Raw genomic sequence first — 23,076 nt, 5'->3', positions numbered from 1 at the left:
TTATTAGGGAGTTTAATTTATTCAAATTTAAATTAATTTCTTATATGAAAAGCTTACTATTGCCATTTTGCTAATTTTATTCTTTATACCCTGTAACATTTTTGTCCCTTCCTCTCTCTTAATGCTTTCGTTTGTGTTCCACTGATTTTTTTTTTTATTGTGACATGCTCTGGTTCCCTTCTGTTTTTATTTTGTGTATATTGTGTACATATTTTATTTTTAATCACCATTTTAATTACTTAAAATATATTAACATTAATAGTATTTTAAACTGATAACATCTTAACTTCAATTGCATACAAAAACATTACTCCTTTACAGCTCTATTTCTCATTTTATGTTATTACATAGATTATAGGCTTTGTTTGTTTTGTTTTGGTTTTTTTTTTTTTGTATTTGTCCTTCCGATTCTATACAATAATTAAAAGTGAACTTACCCACCAAAATTACAATAATATATGTTACTATATTTGTCCATGTATTTATCTTTATTAGAGAACTTTATAATTTTCTTTTGGCTTTATATTGCTAACCAGCATCCTTTAGTTTCAACATGACAGCCTCCCTTTAGCATTTCTTATAGATCAAGTCTAGTGGTAATTAACTTTTGTTCATTACCTCAGCTTTTATTTTTCTGGAAAAGTCTTAATGTCTTCATTATATTTTAAACTATGGTTTTCCTGGATACAGTAATTTTGGTTGACAGTTTCTTTCTTTCAGCAGTTTGAATGTATTCATCCTAATCCCTTATGGCCTGTAAAATTTCTGCTGAGAAGTCTACTGGTAATCTTATGGGAGTTCCCTTATATGTGACAAGTTATTTTTGTCTTGCTTCTTTCAAGATTCTCTCCTCACCTTTACCTTATGGCAGTTTGATTATAATGGGAAATTTGTGGGTCTCTTTGGATTTATCCTAGTTGGAGTTTGTTGAGCAGTTCACTCAGATTTCTGAAGTTTATGGTCATTATTTCTCCAAATAAACTCTCTGTCCCTTTCTTTCTTTTTTCTCCTTCTGAGATCCCCATAATGCATACATTGATCTGCTTGTTCATGTCAATAGGTTCTATCTTCTTCATTCTTTTTTTCTTTTTACTTCTCTGACTGGATGATTTCAAATGATCAGTCTTCAGATCTTATTCTTTCTTCTGCCTGATCAAATCTAATTTTGAATACCTCCAGTGGATTTTTAAGCTCATTTATTGCATTTTTCCACTCTAGAATTTCTTTTTAGAATAGTTTAAATTTCCTTGTTGACACCTACACTCAGAATTTATTCAGGTATGTAAGACTAGTTAATCATTTAATTTAACCAATTCCATCCTTAGACTAAACTAGAAAACTTCTTTGATCATGTCAATAGATGCAGAAAAAGAATTTGACAAATCCCAACACCATTTGTGACAAAATTTTAGAAAACCAAGTCTAGAAGGGAACTTTCTTAACTTGAGACATCTAGAAAAGACCTGCAGCTAACACCTTAATTGTGAGAAACTAAATGCTTTCCCAGTGAGATCAGGAACAAGGCAAGAATGTAATTTCCCAGTCCTTTTCAGCTTTGTACTGGAATTCAAAAACACTGGTTACACCAAACACATAAGGATGTGGAGCAACAGAAACTCTCATTCATGATCATAGGAATGCAAACTGGTACAGCCACTGTGGAAGACAGTTTGGCAATTTCTTACTCTTACCATATGATCCAGCAACTGTCCTCTTTGGCAGTTACCCAAATGAGTATAAAACTTCTTATATCCACACAAGATCATGTACATGAATATTTATGGCAACTTTATTCACAATTGGCAAAAATTAGAAGGAACCAAGATATCGTTTAATAAGTGAATGGATAAAAAAAACTGGAATAAATACATATAAAGGAATATTATTCAGTTATTTAAAAAAGGAGCCACAAGGCATTTGAAGACATAAAGGAATCTTAAATGGATACTGGTTAATGAAAGAAGCCATTTGGAGAAAAGGCTAAGTGCTGTTATATCCTGTATTATATTAATATTATATTATATTATTATATTATATTATTATTCTGTGACATTCTATAAAAGGCAAAACTATAGAGATCATGTAAAAATCATTGATTGCCAAGGATTTCCATGCTGCTGACATGACTACTTCTCAAGTTTTAGTTTTTAAGACAAAAAAAATGCTGCTTGCACATTCTGCCTTTAGAAGAAAGTTAATTTGATTTCTTCCCTAAAACTGTTTCTGAAGTCAAAACTAATGGCCAACCCAACCCTTAAGAATCTGTGTACTTTTTTCTAATTGTTCACATGGAAAGTAATATAGTTACAGAAGCAATGCTTATTATTTTCCATTAAAAAAATTCAGATTTAAATCAGTAGCATGTCATTAAAACATGAAATTGCATTAATCTTATTTGTTATTTGTCAATGCCATTTGGACTAAAAATACTATTACTCAAAGATAATAACAAAATTTGCCTATTTTTTCCATATTCTTAAGAAAATAATGAACTTTGTTATACTAGTTTAACTTATATACATTATATTTACTTGAAAAGATAAAATAGATAAACAAGTTAGGCAACAATTGTGATTTTTTTTTTCTATTTAGTATCCAAAGATGATAACTTTAGAGGCATTTTCAGTTGTTATGACACAGTTGCTTGGAGTTAATCTGGGATTAACATATAATAATGACATCCTCACTTGTTACTGTCCAGGATCTACATGCATAATGAACCCTGAGGCAATGTAAGGTTTTATTTTTTTCAAATCTATATCTTCCCTTGGGAAATGTTTGTAATATTCTTTAATGTACAATCTCTTTCAATATGACCTGATTATGAACATTTCTTATTAAGTAAATATGTGCTAATTTAATGCCTAAAGGAAGTGGACATTTGATATTATAGAAATTGTGCTTAATCATTCTAGTATAGAGAGAAAGTGGATGTTGATGATAACTTTCTGGGGCTTACTAGAATCTTAGAGTAAAATTTATTCATTCACCAAAAAATAATTTTAATGAACATCTACTGTGTCCCGGTTATTGTGTTAGTTTGATTTACAAATAGTTAATAAGATAGATAAGTCCTAAATACATTAGTCCATCAGAGATAGAAAATTAAAAAGTAGACATAAAAACAAACAAAATCTAAACAGTTTATGATAGGTTCCAAGAAGAAAATGAATAGCGAAAGTATGGGGAGAAGAAACATTCTGATAAAGTAGTCTAGGAATAATTATGGAAATAATTTTGTTGGGATCTGAATGAGAATGAATCTGGTTATTAGAGAGCTCATTGAAAAAGTTTCAGTGAAAGCAAGTGAACTAACACTTGGGTAGCGACAAGATTGTAAAGCTTGACAGACTGAAGTTAAGGAGGTTGGGGGGAGGATAAAAGTGAAAAAAATATAGCTGGGACTGTAAGGGAGAATGTTTTAGACGTAAGGAAAAAGAAGTAACATGCAATGGGGATAAATAATGAGTCATGGAAAGAAGTCCAGGATGTGATACAGAAAAGAGCCTGATCATGCAATCATGATGTGGAAATTAGGATCTTATGATAAATGTAATGAAATATATTTTTAATTGGTTCATGCAGTATGGATAATAAAAATTATCTTATAAAATGAATATGAAATATATCAGAGGGAGCAAGAATATAGTGATATTTGGAAATGATGATTCTCATAATAATCTATAGCAGTTTCTTAAAATTGAGAGAAAAGGAGATGCCAAGAATTTTTTGCAGGGGTTCTGGTTCAAGATGGCAACATAAGAATAATCTGAACTCATGTTCTTCTACAGACACAACAAATCTATAACTACATATGGATCATTTTCCTTTAAAAATATAAAAACTAAGTAAGAACTCCTACATATTGGGCAAATGAGAAAAAAAAAACCCCATAACAGAGTGGGTAGGGGAGGCTAAGGCACAATCTTATATCTTTCTATAATTCCCACCCCTCACATGCCAACCCCAAATCAGGAGAAAACTGAAACCAGTAGTTTTCCCCTAAGGAATAAAGGGTTTGAACCATCCTTGGATACCACAACTTTTAAGATAGCAGGTGCTAACTTGGCTGTCTTCATCTGTTGTACTCTGGAGTGCCAATCTCTTCCATAGAGAAGTTTGTAGAGGTGCCTGACATATCACCTAGCTCTGGTGTCCAGGAAGGTTTGCATTCCTGGGTCTCATGGAACTATAACAAATTAAGAGATGGTTCTTGGCCAGCTACTACTTTTGTGGCAATACACAGACAGCAGACTGAAACATAACACCAAACTTTCTTTGAAATGGCCTATTTGCTTGTCCTGGAGCTTCTGCCTGAGGGGCAGGCTTCTGGTTTGGGACACCTTTAGAGTCCTACTAAGGTGCACTCTGGAAATGGAGTCTAGTATGTGCCATTTTGTGCTCTTTCTCTGACTCACAAAAGATCTCTGGGATCTCAGGAAAGGAACTTTTTAAAAAATTTGTTTTAATGTTTATTTATTTTTGTGAGAGAGAGAGAGAGACAGAGAGAGACAGAGCGTGAGTGGGGGGTGGGCAGAGAGTGAGGAAGACAGAATCTGAAGCAGGCTCCAGGCTCTGAGCTGTCAGCACAGATGTGGGGCTCGAACCCACTGATGTGGAGCTTGAATCCATGAACTGTGACATCATGACCTGAGCTGAAGTTGGATGCTTAACCGACTGAGCCACCCAGGCACCTCAAAATGAACTTTTATAATCATCTGGTACCCTAAGTTTTGAGAATGTTGCACAGTATACATCTCTGCATCTCCTTACTCTGTTGGCCAGCAAGGTATATGTTTGTAGCCCCATAGCACTGTGTGTATTTTTATACTTTAAAAGCTGTTGCTTGAGGGTCTGGCTTCCAATCACCCTGAACCTAGGTGCTTATTGAGCTCCTCCCCTTTGGGACAGTTAAAGGTCTTGGTACATCTTTAACCACTTGAAGCCAAAAACTAAAATTGGCTGCTTGGACAATCACAAGAGTTTGAGAGACAACCAAGAGTTAGGAGAAGCCTGAATAGCAAGGCTCATCTCCTACATGAGGCCACCCCTTTGAGACTGGAAGAGAAGGCTGTTTTATCTAATGCATAGCAGTGGACAGAGAATAAAACAAAATCAAGAAACAGAGGAATTTGTTCCAAACAAAAGAAGGCAAAACATCAGAAAAAGACTTAATAATACAGCAATAAGTAATCTACCTAATAAATTTTGTTTGAAGTAATGGTCATAAAGATGCTCACCAAGCTTGGGAGAAGAATGAATGAACAAGGTGAGAACATCAACAGAGATATAAAATAGAAGAAAGTACCAAATAGAAGTCACAGAACTTAAGATTATAAAACAGAACTGAAGAATATAATAACAGAACTGAAAATTCAATAGAGGGATTTAACAAGCAGACTAGATGAAGCACAAGAAAAGATCAATGAACTCACGAACAGAGTAGTAGAACTCATAGCCAGATCAACAAAAAGAAATAATTTTTGAAATGTGAAGTTAAATAAGGGGCTTACTAAACAAATCCAGCAGACCAATATTCACATTATAGGGGTCCCAGAAGGAGAGGAAAGAGTCAAAGGGACAGAAAACCAGTTAACGTTTGTCACCATTAGGAGTAACAAGTCTTTTTTTTTTCTTATAATAAGAACTTTTAATGTATAATCTCTTAGCAACTTTCAAATATTCAATACAGTGCCCCTTCACCACTCTTGGTGTGCACCCTTGGTCAGTATGAGAGCTGCCACCCAAGCAGCCCCCCATCCTGCCAGACCTAGTGGGTGTCATAAGCCACCACCAGAGCCCCTCCCAAGGGCCCCACGCTGGGAAGCCAGCCACTTTACCAGCATGCCTCTAAGAGTCATGGCCAGGACTCCCAGATGGGTTAAGGGCCAGCCCTAAACACCAATGTGTCTGTAGCTGAACCTCACTCATATACATGTGCACTGAGGGACAGCCCCACTCACCAGCAAGTCTGGTGACCACCTATCATCGACTAGCCAAAACAGGAACATGCACACAGCCCATAGAGAGTCCTGGAGCACTTGGTTTGGCAGTCCATGTGGGTATGCACTACTGAGCCCCACAGTACCTGCATAAAGGACTATCTGCATAAAGCCACTCCTTCAAGACCAGGAGACATAACTGCTTAGTACATAGAAATAAACAGAAGGAGGCAAAATGAGGCACTAGAGGTTGCAAATGAAAGAACAAGACAATACCTGAGAAAAGTGAAATGGATAGTCAGTCCACTAGGCAAAGTTCAAAGGAATGGTCATAAAGATGGTCACCAAACTGGAAGAGGAATCACAGTGAGAACTTCAACAAATACATAGAAAATATAAAAAAGAATCAATCAAGCTGAAGAATACAATAACTGAAATAAAAAACACACTAGAGGAAATCAACAGCAGATTAGATGTTGCACAAGAATGGATAAGCAATCTGGAAGATTGGATAATGGAAAGCACCCGATCAGAGAAGCAGAAAGAAAAAAATAATTTTAAAAATTGAAGTTATTTTAAGGAACCTCTAGGGTAACATCAGTCATACTACCACTTATAGGTACCCTCAGAAGTAGAAGAGGGGCACCTGGGTGGCTCAGTCAGTTAAGCGTCTGACTTCAGCTCAGGTCATGATCTCATGGCTTGTGAGTTCGAGCCCCGCATTAGTCTCTGTTCTGACAGCTCAGAGCCTGGAGCCCACTTGGGATTCTGTGTCTTCCTCTCTCTCTCTGCCCCTCCCCCACTCATGCTCTGCCTCTCTCTCTCCCTCCTTCAAAATAAAATAAACATTAAATAAAAAGAAGTAGAAGAGAAGAAAAGGATCAGAAAATACATCTGAAGAAATAATGTCTGAAAATTTAACCTAATCTGGTGAAGGAGACAGATATCCAAGTCCAGGAAACAAGAGTCTCAAATAATATGGACCCAAAGAGAGCAATACCCATTATAATCATAGTGACAACATATAAAGATAAACAGAGAATCTTAAAAACAGCAAGAGAAAAACAGTTATGTATAAGGAAACCTTCCTATGATTATCAGGGGTTTTTTTGGAAAAAACTTTGTAGTTCAAAAGGGAGTGGCATGATATATTCACAGTAATGAAAGGAATATTTATAATAAAAAATACGGTACCTATCAAGATTATCACTTGAGTTAAAGGAGAGATGAGGAGTTCCTCAGACAAGCAAAACTAAAGGAGTTCATCAACACCAAACAGATATCACAAGAAATGTTAAAGGATTCTTTCAGTGGAAAAAGAAGAGGCCTTAACTAGAAATGAAACTGTGAATGAAAGCAGTGTCACTCAAGGTAAACATGTAGTAAAGGCAGCAAGTCAACCACCCATGTATTTGGTATGAGTGTTAAAAGACAAATATAGACAGTCATCTAGACCTATAATAATTAGTCAAGTTATATACAAAATAAAATGTAAAATATATCAAAAACAAAATGCAGGGGGAGCAAAAATGTAGTATTTTTGGAACACACTTGAACTTCAGCCCTCAGCCATCAACTTAAAATAGACTGTAGTATACATAGGATGTTACATATGAATCTCAAAAGATTCACAAAAAATACCACAAAAAATACCAATAATAGATACACAAAAAATAAAGAGAAAGGAACACAAACACAACACTAAGTCACCAAATACCAACAGAAGACAGAAGGAGGAAACAGAACTATAAAAACAATAAGAAACAATCAATATAATGGCAATAAGTACATAACTATCAATAAAATATCTAAATTGACTAAATTCTCCAGTAAAAATGTGTACAGTGATTAAATGGACAAATAAAAACAAGATTTACATATATACTACCTACAGTAGGCTCAATGCAGATCCAAAGACACATGGAGTGAAAGGGAAGGGATGGACAAAGATATCCCATGCAGATGGAAATTAAAAGAAAGTTGGGGTAGCCATACTTCTCTCGGACAAAATAGACTTTAAAATAAACACTGTAATAGACAAAAAAGTCATCACATGATGATAAAGGGATCAATTGAACACGATGATGTAATACTTGTAAATATCTATGCACTTAACATAGAAGCACTTAAATACATAAATATTAGCATACATAATGGGAGAAATTGACAGTAATACAATAATAGTAGGAGCCTTTAACACCCCACTTATATCAGTGGACAGATCATCCAGACAGCAAAACATTGGCCATAAATGACTCATTAAGCAGATGAATCTTTCCATCCAAAATTGGCAGAGTGCACATTCTTTTCAAGTACATATAGAACATTCTCCAGGATAGATGATGTTAGGCTACAAAATAAGTCTCAATAAATTTAAGATGATTTAAATTATATCAAGCATCTTTTTCAACCACAACAGTATGAAACTAGAAATCAATTACAAATCAAGTCTAAAGTTAGTAGAAGGAAGTAAATAATAAAGATGAGTGAAGAAATGAAATATGCTTAAAAAACAATAGAACAGACAGGGGGTCCTGGGTCGCTCAGTTTATTAACCATCCAACTGTTGATTTCTGCTCAGATCATGATCTCATGGTTCATGGGATCAAACCTTGCACTGGGCTCTGTGCTGATGAGGAAACTGCTTGGGATTCTCTCTCTGCCCCATCCCTGGCTCATGCTCTATCTCTCTGAAAAACAAAAAATTAAAAAAAAACATTAGAAAAGAAAAAGGAAACTGAGAACAATTTATTTGAAATAATAAACAAAATTAACAAGCATTTAACCAGACTTTTCAATAAAAGAAGGCAGAGGGCACCTGGGTGGCTCAGTTGGTTGAGTGTGCCAATTCAGCTCAGGTCATGATCTCATGGTTCCTAAGTTGGAGCCCCACATTGGGCTCACTGGTGTCAACCTTTCAGCGCAGAGTCTGCTTCCATCCTCTCTGCCTCTCCTCCCACTTGTGCTCTCTAAAAAATATTAAAGAGAGAGAGAGAGAGAGAGAGAGAGGACCCAAATAAACCACAAATGAAAGAGAAGTTACAACTGATACTAAAACTGATATTAAAATTGACATTTTCTCTTTTTTTTAAATTTTTTTTCAATATATGAAATTTATTGTCAAATTGGTTTCCAATACAACACCCAGTGCTCATCCCAAAAGGTGCCCTCCTCAATACCCAATCACCCACCCTCCCCTCCCTCCCACCCCCCATCAACCCTCAGTTTGTTCTCAGTTTTTAAGAGTCTTTTATGCTTTGGCTCTCTCCCACTCTAACCTCTTTTTTTTCCCCTTCCCCTCCCCCATGGGTTTCTGTTAAGTTTCTCAGAATCCACATAAGAGTGAAACCATATGGTATCTGTCTTTCTCTGTATGGCTTATTTCACTTACATAACACTCTCCAGTTCCATCCACGTTGCTACAAAGGGCCATATTTCGTTCTTTCCCATTGCCACGTAGTACTCCATTGTGTATATAAACCACAATTTATTTATCCATTCATCAGTTGATGGACATTTAGGGTCTTTCCATAATTGGGCTATTGTTGAGAGTGCTGCTATAAACATTGGGGTACGAGTGCCCCTATGCATCAGTACTCCTGTATCCCTTGGGTCAATTCCTAGCAGTGCTATTGCTGGGTCATAGGGTAGGTCTATTTTTAATTTTCTGAGGAACCTCCACACTGTTTTCCAGAGTGGCTGCACCAATTTGCATTCCCACCAACAGTGCAAGAGGGTTCCCGTTTCTCCACATCCTCTCCAGCATCTATAGTCTCCTGACTTGTTCATTTTGGCCACTCTGACTGGCGTGAGGTGATATCTGAGTGTGGTTTTGATTTGTATTTCCCTGATGAGGAACGACGTTGAGCATCTTTTCATGTGCCTGTTGGCCATCCGGATGTCTTCTTTAGACAAGTGTGTATTCACGTTTTCTGCCCATTTCTTCACTGGGTTATTTGTTTTTCGGGTGTGGAGTTTGGTGAGCTCTTTATAGATTTTGGATACTAGCCCTTTGTCCGATATGTCATTTGCAAATATCTTTTCCCATTCTGTTGGTTGCCTTTTAGTTTTGTTGGTTGTTTCCTTTGCTGTGCAGAAGCTTTTTATCTTCATAAGGTCCCAGTAATTCATTTTTGCTTTTAATTCCCTTGTCTTTGGGGATGTATCGAGGAAGAGATTGGTACAGCTGAGGTCAGAGAGGTCTTTTCCTGCTTTCTCCTCTAGGGTTTTGATGGTTTCCTGTCCAACATGCAGGTCCTTTATCCATTTTGAGTTTATTTTTGTGAATGGTGTGAGAAAGTGGTCTAGTTTCAACCTTCTGCATGTTGCTGTCCAGTTCTCCCAGCACCATTTGTTAAAGAGACCATCTTTTTTCCATTGGATGTTCTTTCCTGCTTTGTCAAAGATTAGTTGGCCATACGTTTGTGGGTCTAGTTCTGGGGTTTCTATTCTATTCCATTGGTCTATGTGTCTGTTTTTGTGCCAATACCATGCTGTCTTGATGATTACAGCTTTGTAGTAGAGGCTAAAGTCTGGGATTGTGATGCCTCCTGCTTTGGTCTTCTTCAAAATTCCTTTGGCTATTCGGGGCCTTTTGTGGTTCCATATGAATTTTAGAATTCCTTGTTCTAGTTTCGAGAAGAATGCTGGTGCAATTTTGATTGGGATTGCGTTGAATGTGTAGATAGCTTTGGGTAGTATTGACATTTTGACAATATTTATTCTTCCAATCCATGAGCAGGGAATGTCTTTCCATTTCTTTATATCTTCTTCAATTACCTTCATAAGCTTTCTGTAGTTTTCAGCATACAGATCTTTTACATCTTTGGTTATATTTATTCCTAGGTATTTTATGCTTCTTGGTGCAATTGTGAATGGGATCAGTTTCTTTATTTGTCTTTCTGTTGCTTCGTTGGTAGTGTATAAGAACGCAACTGACTTCTATACATTGATTTTGTATCCTGCAACTTTGCTGAATTCATCTATCAGTTCTAGCAGACTTTTGGTGGAGTCCATCTGATTTTCCATGTATAATCTCATGTCATCTGCAAAAAGCGAAAGCTTGACTTCATCTTTGCCAATTTGGATGCCTTTGATTTCCTTTTGTTGTCTGATTGCTGATGCTAGAACTTCCAACACTATGTGAAACAACAGCGGTGAGAGTGGGCATCCCTGTCGTGTTCCTGATCTCAGGGATAAAGCTCTCAGTTTTTCCCCATTGAGGATGATGTTAGCTGTGGGCTTTTCATAAATGGCTTTTATGATGTTTAAGTATGTTCCTTCTATCCCGACTTTCTCAAGGGTTTTTATTAAGAAAGCCTACTGGATTTTGTCAAAGGCCTTTTCTGCATCGATTGACAGGATCATATGGTTCTTATCTTTTCTTTTATTAATGTGACGTATCACGTTGATTGATTTGCGAATGTTGAACCAGCCCTGCATCCCAGGAATCCCACTTGATCATGGTGAATAATTCTTTTTATATGCTGTTGAATTCGATTTGCTAGTGTCTTATTGAGAATTTTTGCATCCATATTCATCAGGGATATTGGCCTATAGTTCTCTTTTTTTACTGGGTCTCTGTCTGGTTTAGGAATCAAAGTAATACTGGCTTCATAGAATGAGTCTGGAAGTTTTCCTTCCCTTTCTATTTCTTGGAATAGCTTGAGAAGGATAGGTATTATCTCTGCTTTAAACGTCTGGTAGAACTCCCCTGGAAAGCCATCTGGTCCAGGACTCTTATTTGTTGGGAGATTTTTGATAACTGATTCAATTTCTTCGCTGGTTATGGGTCTGTTCAAGCTTTCTATTTCCTCCTGATTGAGTTTTGGAAGAGTGTGGGTGTTTAGGAATTTGTCCATTTCTTCCAGGTTGTCCAATTTGTTGGCATATAATTTTTCATAGTATTCCCTGATAATTGTTTGTATCTCTGAGGGATTGGTTGTAAGAATTCCATTTTCATTCATGATTTTATATATTTGGGTCATCTCCCTTTTCTTTTTGAGAAGCCTGGCTAGAGGTTTGTCAATTTTGTTTATTTTTTCAAAAAAACCAACTCTTGGTTTCGTTGATCTGCTCTACCGTTTTTTTAGATTCTATATTGTTTATTTCTGCTCTGATCTTTATTATTTCTCTTCTTCTGCTGGGTTTAGGCTGCCTTTGCTGTTCTGCTTCTATTTCCTTTAGGTGTGCTGTTAGATTTTGTATTTGGGATTTTTCTTGTTTCTTGAGATAGGCCTGGATTGCAATGTATTTTCCTCTCAGGACTGCCTTCACTGCATCCCAAAGGGTTTGGATTGTTGTATTTTCGTTTTCGTTTGTTTCCATATATTTTTTAATTTCTTCTCTAAGTGCCTGGTTGACCCACTCATTCTTTAGTAGGGTGTTCTTTAACCTCCATGTTTTGGAGGTTTTCCAGACTTTTTCCTGTGGTTGATTTCAAGCTTCATAGCATTGTGGTCTGAAAGTATGCATGGTATAATTTCAATTCTTGTAAACTTATGAAGGGCTGTTTTGTGACCCAGTATATGATCTATCTTGGAGAATGTTCCATGTGCACTGGAGAAGAAAGTATATTCTGTTGCTTTGGGATGCAGAGTTCTAAATATATCTGTCAAGTCCATCTTATCCAATGTCTCATTCAGGGCCCTTGTTTCCTTATTGACCGTGTGTCTAGATGATCTATGCATTTCTGTAAGTGGAGTGTTAAAGCCCCCTGCAATTACCACAGTCTTATCAATAAGGTTGCTTACGTTTATGAGTAATTGTTTTATATATTTGGGGGCTCTGGTATTCGGCGCATAGACAGTTATAATTGTTAGCTCTTCCTGGTGGATAGACCCTGTAATTATTATATAATGCCCTTCTTCATCTCTTGTTACAGCCTTTAATTTAAAGTCTAGCTTTGTCTGATATAAGTATGGCTACTCCAGCTCTCTTTTGGCTTCCAGTAGCATGATAAATAGTTCTCCATCCCCTTCCTCTCAATCTAAAGGTGTCCTCAGATCTAAAATGAGTCTCTTGTAGACAGCAAATAGATGGGTCTTGTTTTTTTTATCCATTCTGATACCCTATGTCTTTTGGTTGGCGCATTTAATCCATTTACATTCAGTGTTATTATAGAAAATACGGGTTTAGAGTCATTGTGATGTCTGTATGTTTTATGCTTGTAGTGATGTCTCTGGTACTTTGTCTCACAGGATCCCCCTTAGGGTCTCTTGTAGGGCTGGTTTAGTGGTGACAAATTCCTTCAGTTTTTGTTTGTTTGGGAAGACCTTTATCTCTCCTTCTATTCTAAACAACAGTCTTGCTGGATAAAGGATTCTCGGCTGCATATTTTTTCTGTCCAGCACATTGAAGATCTCGTGCCAATCCTTTCTGGCCTGCCAAGTTTCAAAAGAGAGATCAGTCACGAGTCTTATAGGTCTCCCTTTATATGATAGGGCACGTTTATCCCTTGCTGCTTCAGAATTTTCTCTTTATCCTTATATTTTGCCAGTTTCACTACAATATGTCATGCAGAAGATCGATTCAAGTTCCGTCTGAAGGGAGTTCTCTGTGCCTCTTGGATTTCAATGCCTTTTTCCTTCCCCAGTTCAGGGAAGTTCTCAGCTATTATTTCTTCAAGTACCCCTTCAGCACCTTTCCGTCTCTCTTCCTCCTCTGGGATACCAATTATGCGTATATTATTTCTTTTTAGGGTATCACTTAGTTCTCTAAGTCTCCCCTCATACTCCTGGATTTTTTTATCTCTCTTTTTCTCAGCTTCCTCTTTTTCCATAACTTTATCTTCTAGTTCACCTATTCTCTCCTCTGCCTCTTCAATCTGAGCCATCATCCTTTCCATTTGGTTTTGCATTTCGTTTAAAGCGTTTTTCAGCTCCTCCTGACTGTTCCTTAGTCCCTTGTTTTCTGTAGCAAGAGATTCTCTGCTGTCCTCTATACTGTTTTCAAGCCCAGCGATTAATTTTATGACCATTATTCTAAATTCACTTTCTGTTATATTATTTAAATCCTTTTTGATCAGTTCATTAGCTGTTGTTATTTCTTGGAGATTCTTCTGAGGGGAATTCTTCCGTTTGGTTATTTTGGATAGTCCCTGGAGTGGTGCGTACCTGCAGGGCACTTCCCCTGTGCTGTGGTGTATAACTGTAGTTGGTGGGCGGGGTCGCAGTCAGACCTGATGTCTGCCCCCAGCCCACCGCTGGGGCCACAGTCAGACTGGTGTGTGCCTTCTCTTTCCCTCTCCTAGGGGCGTGATTCACTGTGGGGTGGTGGTGGTCTGGGCTATTTGCACACTGCCAGGCTTGTGGTGCTGGGGATCTGGCTTATTAGCTGGGGTGGGAGGGGCAGGCTTAGTTCACTTCTCCTTAGGTGATCCACTTCAGGAGGGGCCCTGTGGCAGCGGAAGGGAGTCAGACCCTCTGCCGGAGGGGTGGCTCCGCAGAAGCACAGCGTTGGGTGTTTGCGCAGGGCAAGCAAGTTCCCTGGCAGTAACTGGTTCCCTTTGGGATTTTGGCTGGGGGATGGGCAAGGGAGATGGCGCTGGCGAGCGCCTTTGTTCCCCGCCAAACAGCTCTGTCGTCCTGGGGCTCAGCAACTCTCCCTCCCTTTGTCCTCCAGCCTTCCTGCTTTCCGAGCAGAGCTGTTAACTTAAGACCTCCCAGATGCTAAGTCTCGCTTACTGTCGGAACACACTCAGTCCAGCCCCTCCGCTTTTGCAAGCCAGACTGGGGGCTCTGCTTGGCCGCTGGCTGCCCCTCCACTCAGGCTCCCTCCTGCCAGTCCGTCGAGCGTGCACTGCCTCGCTGCCCTTCCCACCCTCTTCCGTGGGCCTCTCGTCTGCGCTTGGCTCCGGAGACTCCGTTCTGCTAGTCTTCTGGCGGTTTTCTGGGTTAGTTAGGCAGGTGTAGGTGGAATCTAAGTGATCAGCAGGAGGCACCGTGAGCCCAGCGTCCTCCCACGCCGCCATCTTCCTGAACCCCCCCTTTTTTAAATTTTTTAAAAAATATTTACTTATTTTTGAGAGAGAGAGTGTGAGCAGAGGAGGAGCAGAGAGGGGAAGACACAGAATTCAAAGCAGGCTCCAGGCTGAGCTCTCCAGCACAGAGCCTGACCGGGGGCCTGAACTCACGAACTATGAGATCATGACCTGAGTCCAAGGCAGATGCTTAACTGACTGAGCCACCTAGGCACTGAAATTGAGGGACATTTTAGCAAATAATCAGCCTAAAATCATAAACCCTTTCAAGGTCATGAAATTCAACAACAAATGTGGATAACAAATGTAGATACGGAGAAGTAAATGCAATGGTTGATTCTGAACTGGATCCTTTTGCTATAAAGTGCTAATATTGTGAAGAAGGAGAAATTTGAATGGAATCTGAGGATTATGTAATAGTAATGTACCACTATTTCCTGATTTTGAAGGGTCTGGTTAAGGAGAATTCATTTCTATGCAAGAATTATACATTAAAATACTTAGAGTTATTAACATTGTTTTTGGCAATTATTCTTAACTGTTTTCAGGAAACAAAATTTATTCTTTGAACTGTAGTGTATTATTTATCTAAGATTTAGATTATTACAAAATTAAAGAAAAGTCCATTAAGTAGTACACTTAGAAATGTACAAATATAAAATAAAAAAGAATCTAGGGCTTGTAGATTTTATATACTTAATGTTGATATATTTTAATTGATTGATTTTGATATCAAAGAATAAATAACCTTGATTTTTCATTAGCATAATCAACCACTTTTTATTCCTTCAGTTTATATAAATTTCCTAGTACATTTCATTTTTATAAGTAATTATGACTTATGTTGACAATAAAAGTAAAAATAAGATATTCTTAAAGAGATCTTTTTGTGTGTGAAGCACTATAAAGTGTTTTAATATATTTGAACTCATGTCATTTTAACTTCATTTATGTGGTAGATGTCTATTATATGGAATTATAATAAAAATGGACTCACTGCTTTTATTTACGGTTTGTATTAAAAATAAAAGCACATGAAACCAATATGACACTGCATGTTAAGTAACTGGTATTTAAATAAAAACTTAAGGAAAATGGTATTTTCCCCTCCTTGGCTCTCCAGTAAGTGAAATGTAGAATTCATAGTACTCTGTTGAAGAGGGTTTCTTTAAAACTGACTTTATTCCATTTGTCTGAAGAATATAATTTATTTTTAGACGTTCCCATGGTGTGAAGTTTTTTAGCAGTTGCAGCATGAATGAATTTAACCGTATGGTTTCACAGCCTGAATTTGAATGTCTTCAGAATCAAATAGTTTCAGAAGTGTCTTACCAAGATAAAAATACACTCTGTGGCAATGGTATTTTGGAACCGCCTGAGGAATGTGATTGTGGTCGTTCACAGGTTAGTGACAAACATGAATTGCTTATCTAAAGATTTTTCTTTGAGGGAGCCTGGGTGGCTCAGTCGGTTATGCGCCTAACTGTGGCTCTGGGTCATGGTTTTGTGGTTCGTGGCTTCGGGCCATGTTGGGCTCTATGCTGGCAGCTCTTCGAGCCTGGAGCCTGCTTCGGATTCTGTGTCTTGCTGTCTCCCTCTTCCCCTCCCCTGATCGTGCTGTCTGTCTGTCTGTCTCTCTCTCAAAAATAAATAAACATTAATTTTTTTAAAATAAAGATTTTTCTTTGTGTTTCTTGTGTAGACTTATAGATGTGATATAAAAAAGAAAGATTTTTTTTTTCTCAAAAGCTCCACCATTTATCAGATATCTAAGGGAGATATGGGGCATGTGATAACTGACTCATCTTGAATTTAAAGCATTTGAAGAGTTTAAGTAGCAGGTAAGTGTAGCATGGATTAAAGAGGTAGATTTTCAGGGTGCCTGGATGGCTAAATTGGTTAAACTGCCATTTGGCTCAGGTCATGAAATTCGCACAGTTGGTGGTTTCAACCCCGGCATTGGACTCTGTGCTGACAGCTAGAGCCTAGAGCCTGCTTTGGATTCTGTGTCTCTGTCTCTCTCTTCGCCTCCCCTGCTCATGCTCTGTCTCTCTCTCAAAAATAAACATTAAAAAATTTAAAAAAAAAACAGAGGAGGTAGAGTTTCTTCATTGTGTAACCATTAATGGTAATATCTACCTTTCTGTATCACAAACAATGTTAACATCAGTTCTATAATTATCACCTCAATCATCTCTCCTGAATTCCTCCAAAGTGACTGCATTGGTTCACTAAGTTATTAAATGTGTGTTGTTGTTTACCTCCTCATCTCCTAATTGCTGTTCCTGCATTTGTGAGATCTTCATTTATTTTAACTTTTGACTTCACAGAACTTAATTAATAATGTCTTGATGTGTTGTTCTATTTAGCTTTTTGCTATTTTTTTTTAGTTGTGCTTGGTAAGATAAGTAATCATTGAATTTTGTTGTGACTGCTTTCATATACTTATAAATGGAGATAATTTTGAATATTTCACATTTGGTTGAGAAGATGTAAACTAACTGGAACAAAATTCTATATACTTGATTGCATTATAATTTTTAAGTGAATGACTCACATCTGCATTTTTATTGGTTTTGTTTGCCTGAATTCTCAGTACTTAAGAAATAATGTTGGTACCTTCAACTGTAGAGTTGGATTTGCCTAATTCTCACTATAATTTACTTAATTCATGCTTTATATATTTTGTAGCTTTTTATATGGTGCAAACATATTTACAATTTTTATATCTTCCTAGAAATTTAACATTTTGCCTTTAAATAAATACTGAATCTGTTTATCTCTCATGTTTCTTTTGGTTTTAAAGTCTATCTGGTCTGGCATACATCTGTATCTGTACACATAATAACTTTCTTTAATTGGTATTTCCCTGATAATTTTCTGTTTACATTTAGTTTTTCTGTACTATTAAGTTCAATATCTATGTTTGGTTTTAATTTATTATTCACTCTGTCTTTGATTTATAAGATTATCCCCTTAAACATGATTATTACTTTTTGAGTATTCTTTTAATTAACTAAAGTCCATAATTTGTTCATATTTCCTTTGTTTTTACCTAATGGCATCTTTCTGTCCCAGAATCTCCTCCAGGATACCTCACTACATGTAGCTATTATTACTTCTTACATATTATTTATAACTTTACTTGGCTCAAAATGTTTATGTTTTTTGTGTTCACTTTGCCACATTTGTTTTTCAGTTGAATTTTTTTTATTTCTTTTGGTCTATGTGTTTTGTTTTTCTTTCTTCCACTATTTTTTCTAGTGATTCAGTGGATGTGTATTTTCAATTTCCCTTCAGTGATTATATTTGCATTTTTAACCATATATATGTAATGTTTAACCATATCTAGACCACATTACCCCAAAATAACAGGATTTACAACTGTTAGAAAAAGCTCACTGACCCAGTCAAAAGAGGGACACTGGAAACTCGGAGCACAGTGAGGCGAGGCTTTAATCAATGTTCTTGCAAGAGCGGGTGTCTGATGAACAGGCACACTCAGAGCAGTTACAGCAGACAATTTATCTGCTAGCATGCATGTCCCTCCCCTGGCTCCTCATTGGCTGAGTACTACAGAGATTACAGCCTTACCTGGATGTCCCTATGCCCACGTAAGGCAAAAAGTAGTCTGATTGGAACAAATGTACATTCCCTGAGGTGGTAGAGACTTTCCATCTCTCCTTTGTTCTTTGGTGCATGCTCATTGCAAAGTCTGAAAAGAAATAAGCCAGCAAAATGGAGAATGGAAGAACCAGGAAGTGAGGTGTCTGAAGTTTTGGGACTCCATTATGGTGTGTGTGTGTGTGTGTGTGTGTGTGTGTGTGTGTGTGTGTCGGGGGAGGGGAGGGGGTTCATATATATTTCTAATAGGTTAAACCTACTGTTAACTAGTCAGCACAGCTTTTATTTGGTATTTCTGAAAATGAATCATCTCACTTCTCACAACAACCCAATAACTTACATGACATTTTTACAAAATATTTAATTTGTCATCTTTATTATTCCAGAGATTGTATTCAGAAAACGGTTGCTTTATTTCCCCTACCAGTCCTTTTATTTATTAAGGGTTTTTTTGCATGTGAAAGTTTGTTTCTGAAATAATGTCCTTTTGAATTATATCCTATTCCTTAAAATATACTTTAGGACTGTTCTCTTGATAGGACAATTCACTGCCCACTTTTGTTTATCAAAAAAAATTATGTCATACTCACCATTTCATTGTGATATACAATACACATGAAATATGAATGAAGGGTGTAACAAACAGATACTTAACACACACCTGAATAATTTGCATTCAGTTCAAAACAAATCTTACCTCTGCCAAAGGAGTTCTTTGTATGTCTCTTCCCAATCAGATTTACAATCATCATTTACAATCATCATTTACAATTTCACTGAGTAGTAAACTCTTCAACACAGTTTTACTTCTATTTTTGCATCCTTACACAATATACTTTGGTTGACTGTTTTCTACCTTTACATAGCAACCATATGGCTTATATCATTTTGTCACTTGGCCTTTTACTCAATATTACACTTGCAAAGGTCATCTGTTTTTGAATGTAGCTTAGTCCAATTGTTTTCATTGCTTTTAGTATTTTATTGATATTATAGTTTGTTCTATGTCAATGAAAATGTAAGTTTATTTCAATTTTTTACTATTAAGATTCATGCAGTTGTGTCTTTCCTGGCACATGTCTTCTGCTGCACATGTGCCTGCATTGTTCTAGGCTATGCATCAGTAGGTGAATGTGCTATGTCCTGAGCTATTTATATGTATATTTCTTTGAATGTATCTGACTTTGGGTTTTATTCCTGAGTGGTCTGTGCATATCTTTCATACAGTTTTTGGTTATTTCATCAGCATTCACTTCTGTAAACTATCAGCAATTTATCATCAATGTGGTAGAAGGCTCAGAGGTACACTGTTTCTCCAGTAAACTACATTTTCTGGGCATGAGATGAGTCTTGTTGGCAAGACGCCCGTGATCAAGTGGTTCAGGTGAAGCAGTAGGTGGGCTGGTGCTATCTGTTTCTTATGGGTGAACAACCTCCTGTTTGTGGAGTTTACCAGTGTCAGGGGCCAGTCTGTTTATAGTGGAACTTTTGGGGATTTTCCCACCCAATCAGATTGTATTGTTGTTACATTGTATTATTTCATAAAGAACTTTTAATGGGAATATCAGAATCATACGTTTTCTTTACATAACTATGGGATAAATTCTTTGGTTCCAATGTGCCAGTGAATATCAAAGGAAATTCAGGGCCAGTGGATGAAATCAGCTGTGTACTGGTCTGAGATGCCTGCAATTGCATGGGGTCCTAATCAGACATAGTGCTCAAGGGCTCTTCTCCTCTACCCCCCATTATCCTGGATTGCCTTCAGTGATCTTGTTGCTGAACTCCACCTACCCCAACGAAACTTAGCTGCTTTTTTTGGTGACTTATATACTAGCATATCAAGAATATTATTTGGGGGGCGCCTGGGTGGCTCAGTCGGTTAAGGGTCCTACTTCAGCTCAGGTCATGATCTCACAGTTTGTGGGCTCGAGCCCCACGTCAGGCTCTGTGCTGACAGCTCAGAGCCTGGAGCCTGCCTCGGTTTCTGTGTTTCCCTCTCTCTTTCTACCCCTCTCCCTCTTGTGCTCTATCTCTTAAAAATAAATAAATGTTAAAAAATTTAAAAAAAGAATATTATTTGGATTATAAAGTCTATCTGTAGTCATATATGTTTAAATATTAAATATCATGGAGCACACACACAAAATAGTTTTTCAGTGCAGGCCACATAAAAATGTTATGATTGTGGCAGAATGTCTACATACTTGATAGTATTTCACATTTTACAAGAATTAATATAATCCAGAGAAGGCCCATCACTGTGGGAACCCAGAGCAGTAAAGCTGTGATCTCTAAGCATTGTGTGATGAAATTAAAATGAATTTGGTCCCACAATCGTATAAAAAGTATTAGTTATACCCATTACTATATGCCAAAGGTCATTCATGGAAAAATATTTTAATTATGGTTAATTTGTTGTTCACTCTGGGAACAATGGTGTTTACTTCTTGTTTATCTTAGTAGTATAATGCAAGCTTCTAATTATCCATGACTTCCCCCAGTCCCAGACAGTACTTCTTTATTTTTCCCTTGTATGCAACATTTTACAACTTTGAAATACTTTAGGAGTATAGGTCGTTCTTAGTTGATCCAATCATTACAGAAACTATGAATGTGTGTCATATCTGAGAACCAAGAAAAAATTTATCAAGTGATAAAAACTAATGCAAGAACAAAAATACATAAAAGGCATAAAAAAACCAATAGCCAGGTTAGTTCCAGTCTTTAATAAGCACAAACATACATTTGCAGAATGTATGTTTTACCTGTGCATAGTTTCAATCTATTTAAAAAATAAGTTATGATTTTTTTAAATATAGTAATAGATTTACAACAAAATCCAACAGATACTACAGTGAGTTCTATATACCCACCCCACCCTCTACCCCAATTCCAGCATACAGTTTTTCTATTATAAGCATCTTATTATTGTACATTTCTTATAGTGGATCAGCCAGTATTTATACATTATAATTAACTAAATTCAATAGTCTACATTAAGGTTCACTTTTTGTGTTAGACAATTCTGAGGATTTTGATAAAATTTATAATGACCTGTATTCGCTATTATAGCATCACACAGAATAGTTTCACCACCGTAAAAACTCCCCTGTGCTTCACTTATGCAATCCTCTTTCCCTTCTCCTTAACTTTTTTTTCTCTGATCCATTTTGAGTTGATTTTTGCAGAAAAGATAAAAGTCTATATGTCTAAATTCTTTTTTTTTTTTTGCATATCCACATTTAGTTACTCCAGCAACATTTACAAAAGATCATTCCCTATTCAATTGCCTTTGTTCTGCCTTTTTTTTTTTCTTTAGTTAAGGTGGGAGTGATACTTCCAGACTCTACATGTCACAGCTGAAACCAGAAATCCCTGAATTGCTCCCGTCTCTTTTTCACAGGTTAGCACCTTTAGATTTGGAATGCTCCCTTTGTTTTGGGAGTTAGCGGCTTTCAGACCCTGCTGATAAACTTCTCTGTCCTCTTTGGAGTCTCAAGCTGCCAGCTTTCCACCTCTCCTCTCCATGGTCTAATCCCCTCCTTAGGGAAGAATGTTTCCTAAGGTAGCCAGTTGGAACCATCACTTCCACGAAACATGTGGAGTCAGCAATTGCATGGCCTTAGAGTGTGTGCCTTCTAAAAATTTGTAGTCCTAGGTGGCTTGCCTGCTCTACCCTAGTGCCACCCTTGATAACCATAATCCATCATTTCCCCAGTGATTCTTTTCTGCTGGTGTTCCTGCCCTTAGTATCCTGCCATATTGAATAGGGGTCACCTCCGTGATGATTAGGATCTATGGCAATGATGGTGTGTTACTTTTATGGATAAGCCAGAAAGAATAGTTGTAGCAACTGCATTTTGTAACATATAGAGCAGACACATGGAAATGTTCACGTGTATTCCTCAAAATATATTTGGAATTTTTTCGGCAGTTTGTTTATATATGCAATGCACCTGTAATTTTGCCTTACATGGTAAAAGGGTCTTTGAAGATATGATCAAGTTAGGGACTTTGAGAGTGTTAGGTATGCTATATTATCTGAGCAGGTCCAATGTAATAATGACAGGGGGCAGGTCAGAGTCAGAGGACACGTGAAAATGATATTTGGAGATGTACTGTGATTTTGAAGATGAAGATTCCATTAACCAAAGAATGCAGGTGGCCTCTAGAAGCTGTAAAAGGTAGGGAAATGGATTTTCTCAAGAGTTCCCAAGGAATGCACAGCTTTCAACATTTCAATTTTAGTCCAGGTAAGACACCTTTTGGACTTTCGACTTCCAGAACTATAAAATAATGCATGTATTATTTAAGCCATTAAGCATGGTAAATTTTTTGATAGGAGAAATAGGAAATGAGTACAAAAGTAAACCAATTATGTATTTCTTTTGATAGGCAAACCTTTGAATATGTTTAACCATTTGCTGCCAAGCAGTCTGCAGTTTTCTGAAGAGAAAAATAATTTGGCTATACTAGCAAGCCTAGATCTAATACATTGGCCTATTTTGGGAGAAATCATTGTTGCCA

The 23,076-nt window shown here is 37.1% G+C and overlaps 1 protein-coding gene across 1 annotated transcript in view; it reads left to right on the top strand.

Annotated features, from left to right (window-relative positions):
- LOC124521323 (A disintegrin and metallopeptidase domain 3-like) overlaps positions 1-23,076 on the top strand; it is a 116,226-nt gene that overhangs the window by 50,794 nt on the left and 42,356 nt on the right. Inside the window, exons 11-12 of the mRNA XM_047092420.1 lie at positions 2,593-2,732; positions 16,140-16,326. Coding sequence (XP_046948376.1) covers positions 2,593-2,732; positions 16,140-16,326 — 327 coding nt within the window. The remainder of the gene's footprint in view (positions 1-2,592; positions 2,733-16,139; positions 16,327-23,076) is intronic.

The sequence above is a fragment of the Lynx rufus genome, unplaced genomic scaffold (genome assembly GCF_022079265.1).
Source record: "Lynx rufus isolate CCGP_SWC_20201006 ecotype Redwood Valley unplaced genomic scaffold, mLynRuf1.p SCAF_3, whole genome shotgun sequence".
In the NCBI taxonomy this organism is placed as follows: Eukaryota; Metazoa; Chordata; class Mammalia; order Carnivora; family Felidae; genus Lynx; species Lynx rufus.
Note: the sequence above shows the minus strand (reverse complement) of the source record. Positions and strands in the feature narration are given on the sequence as shown.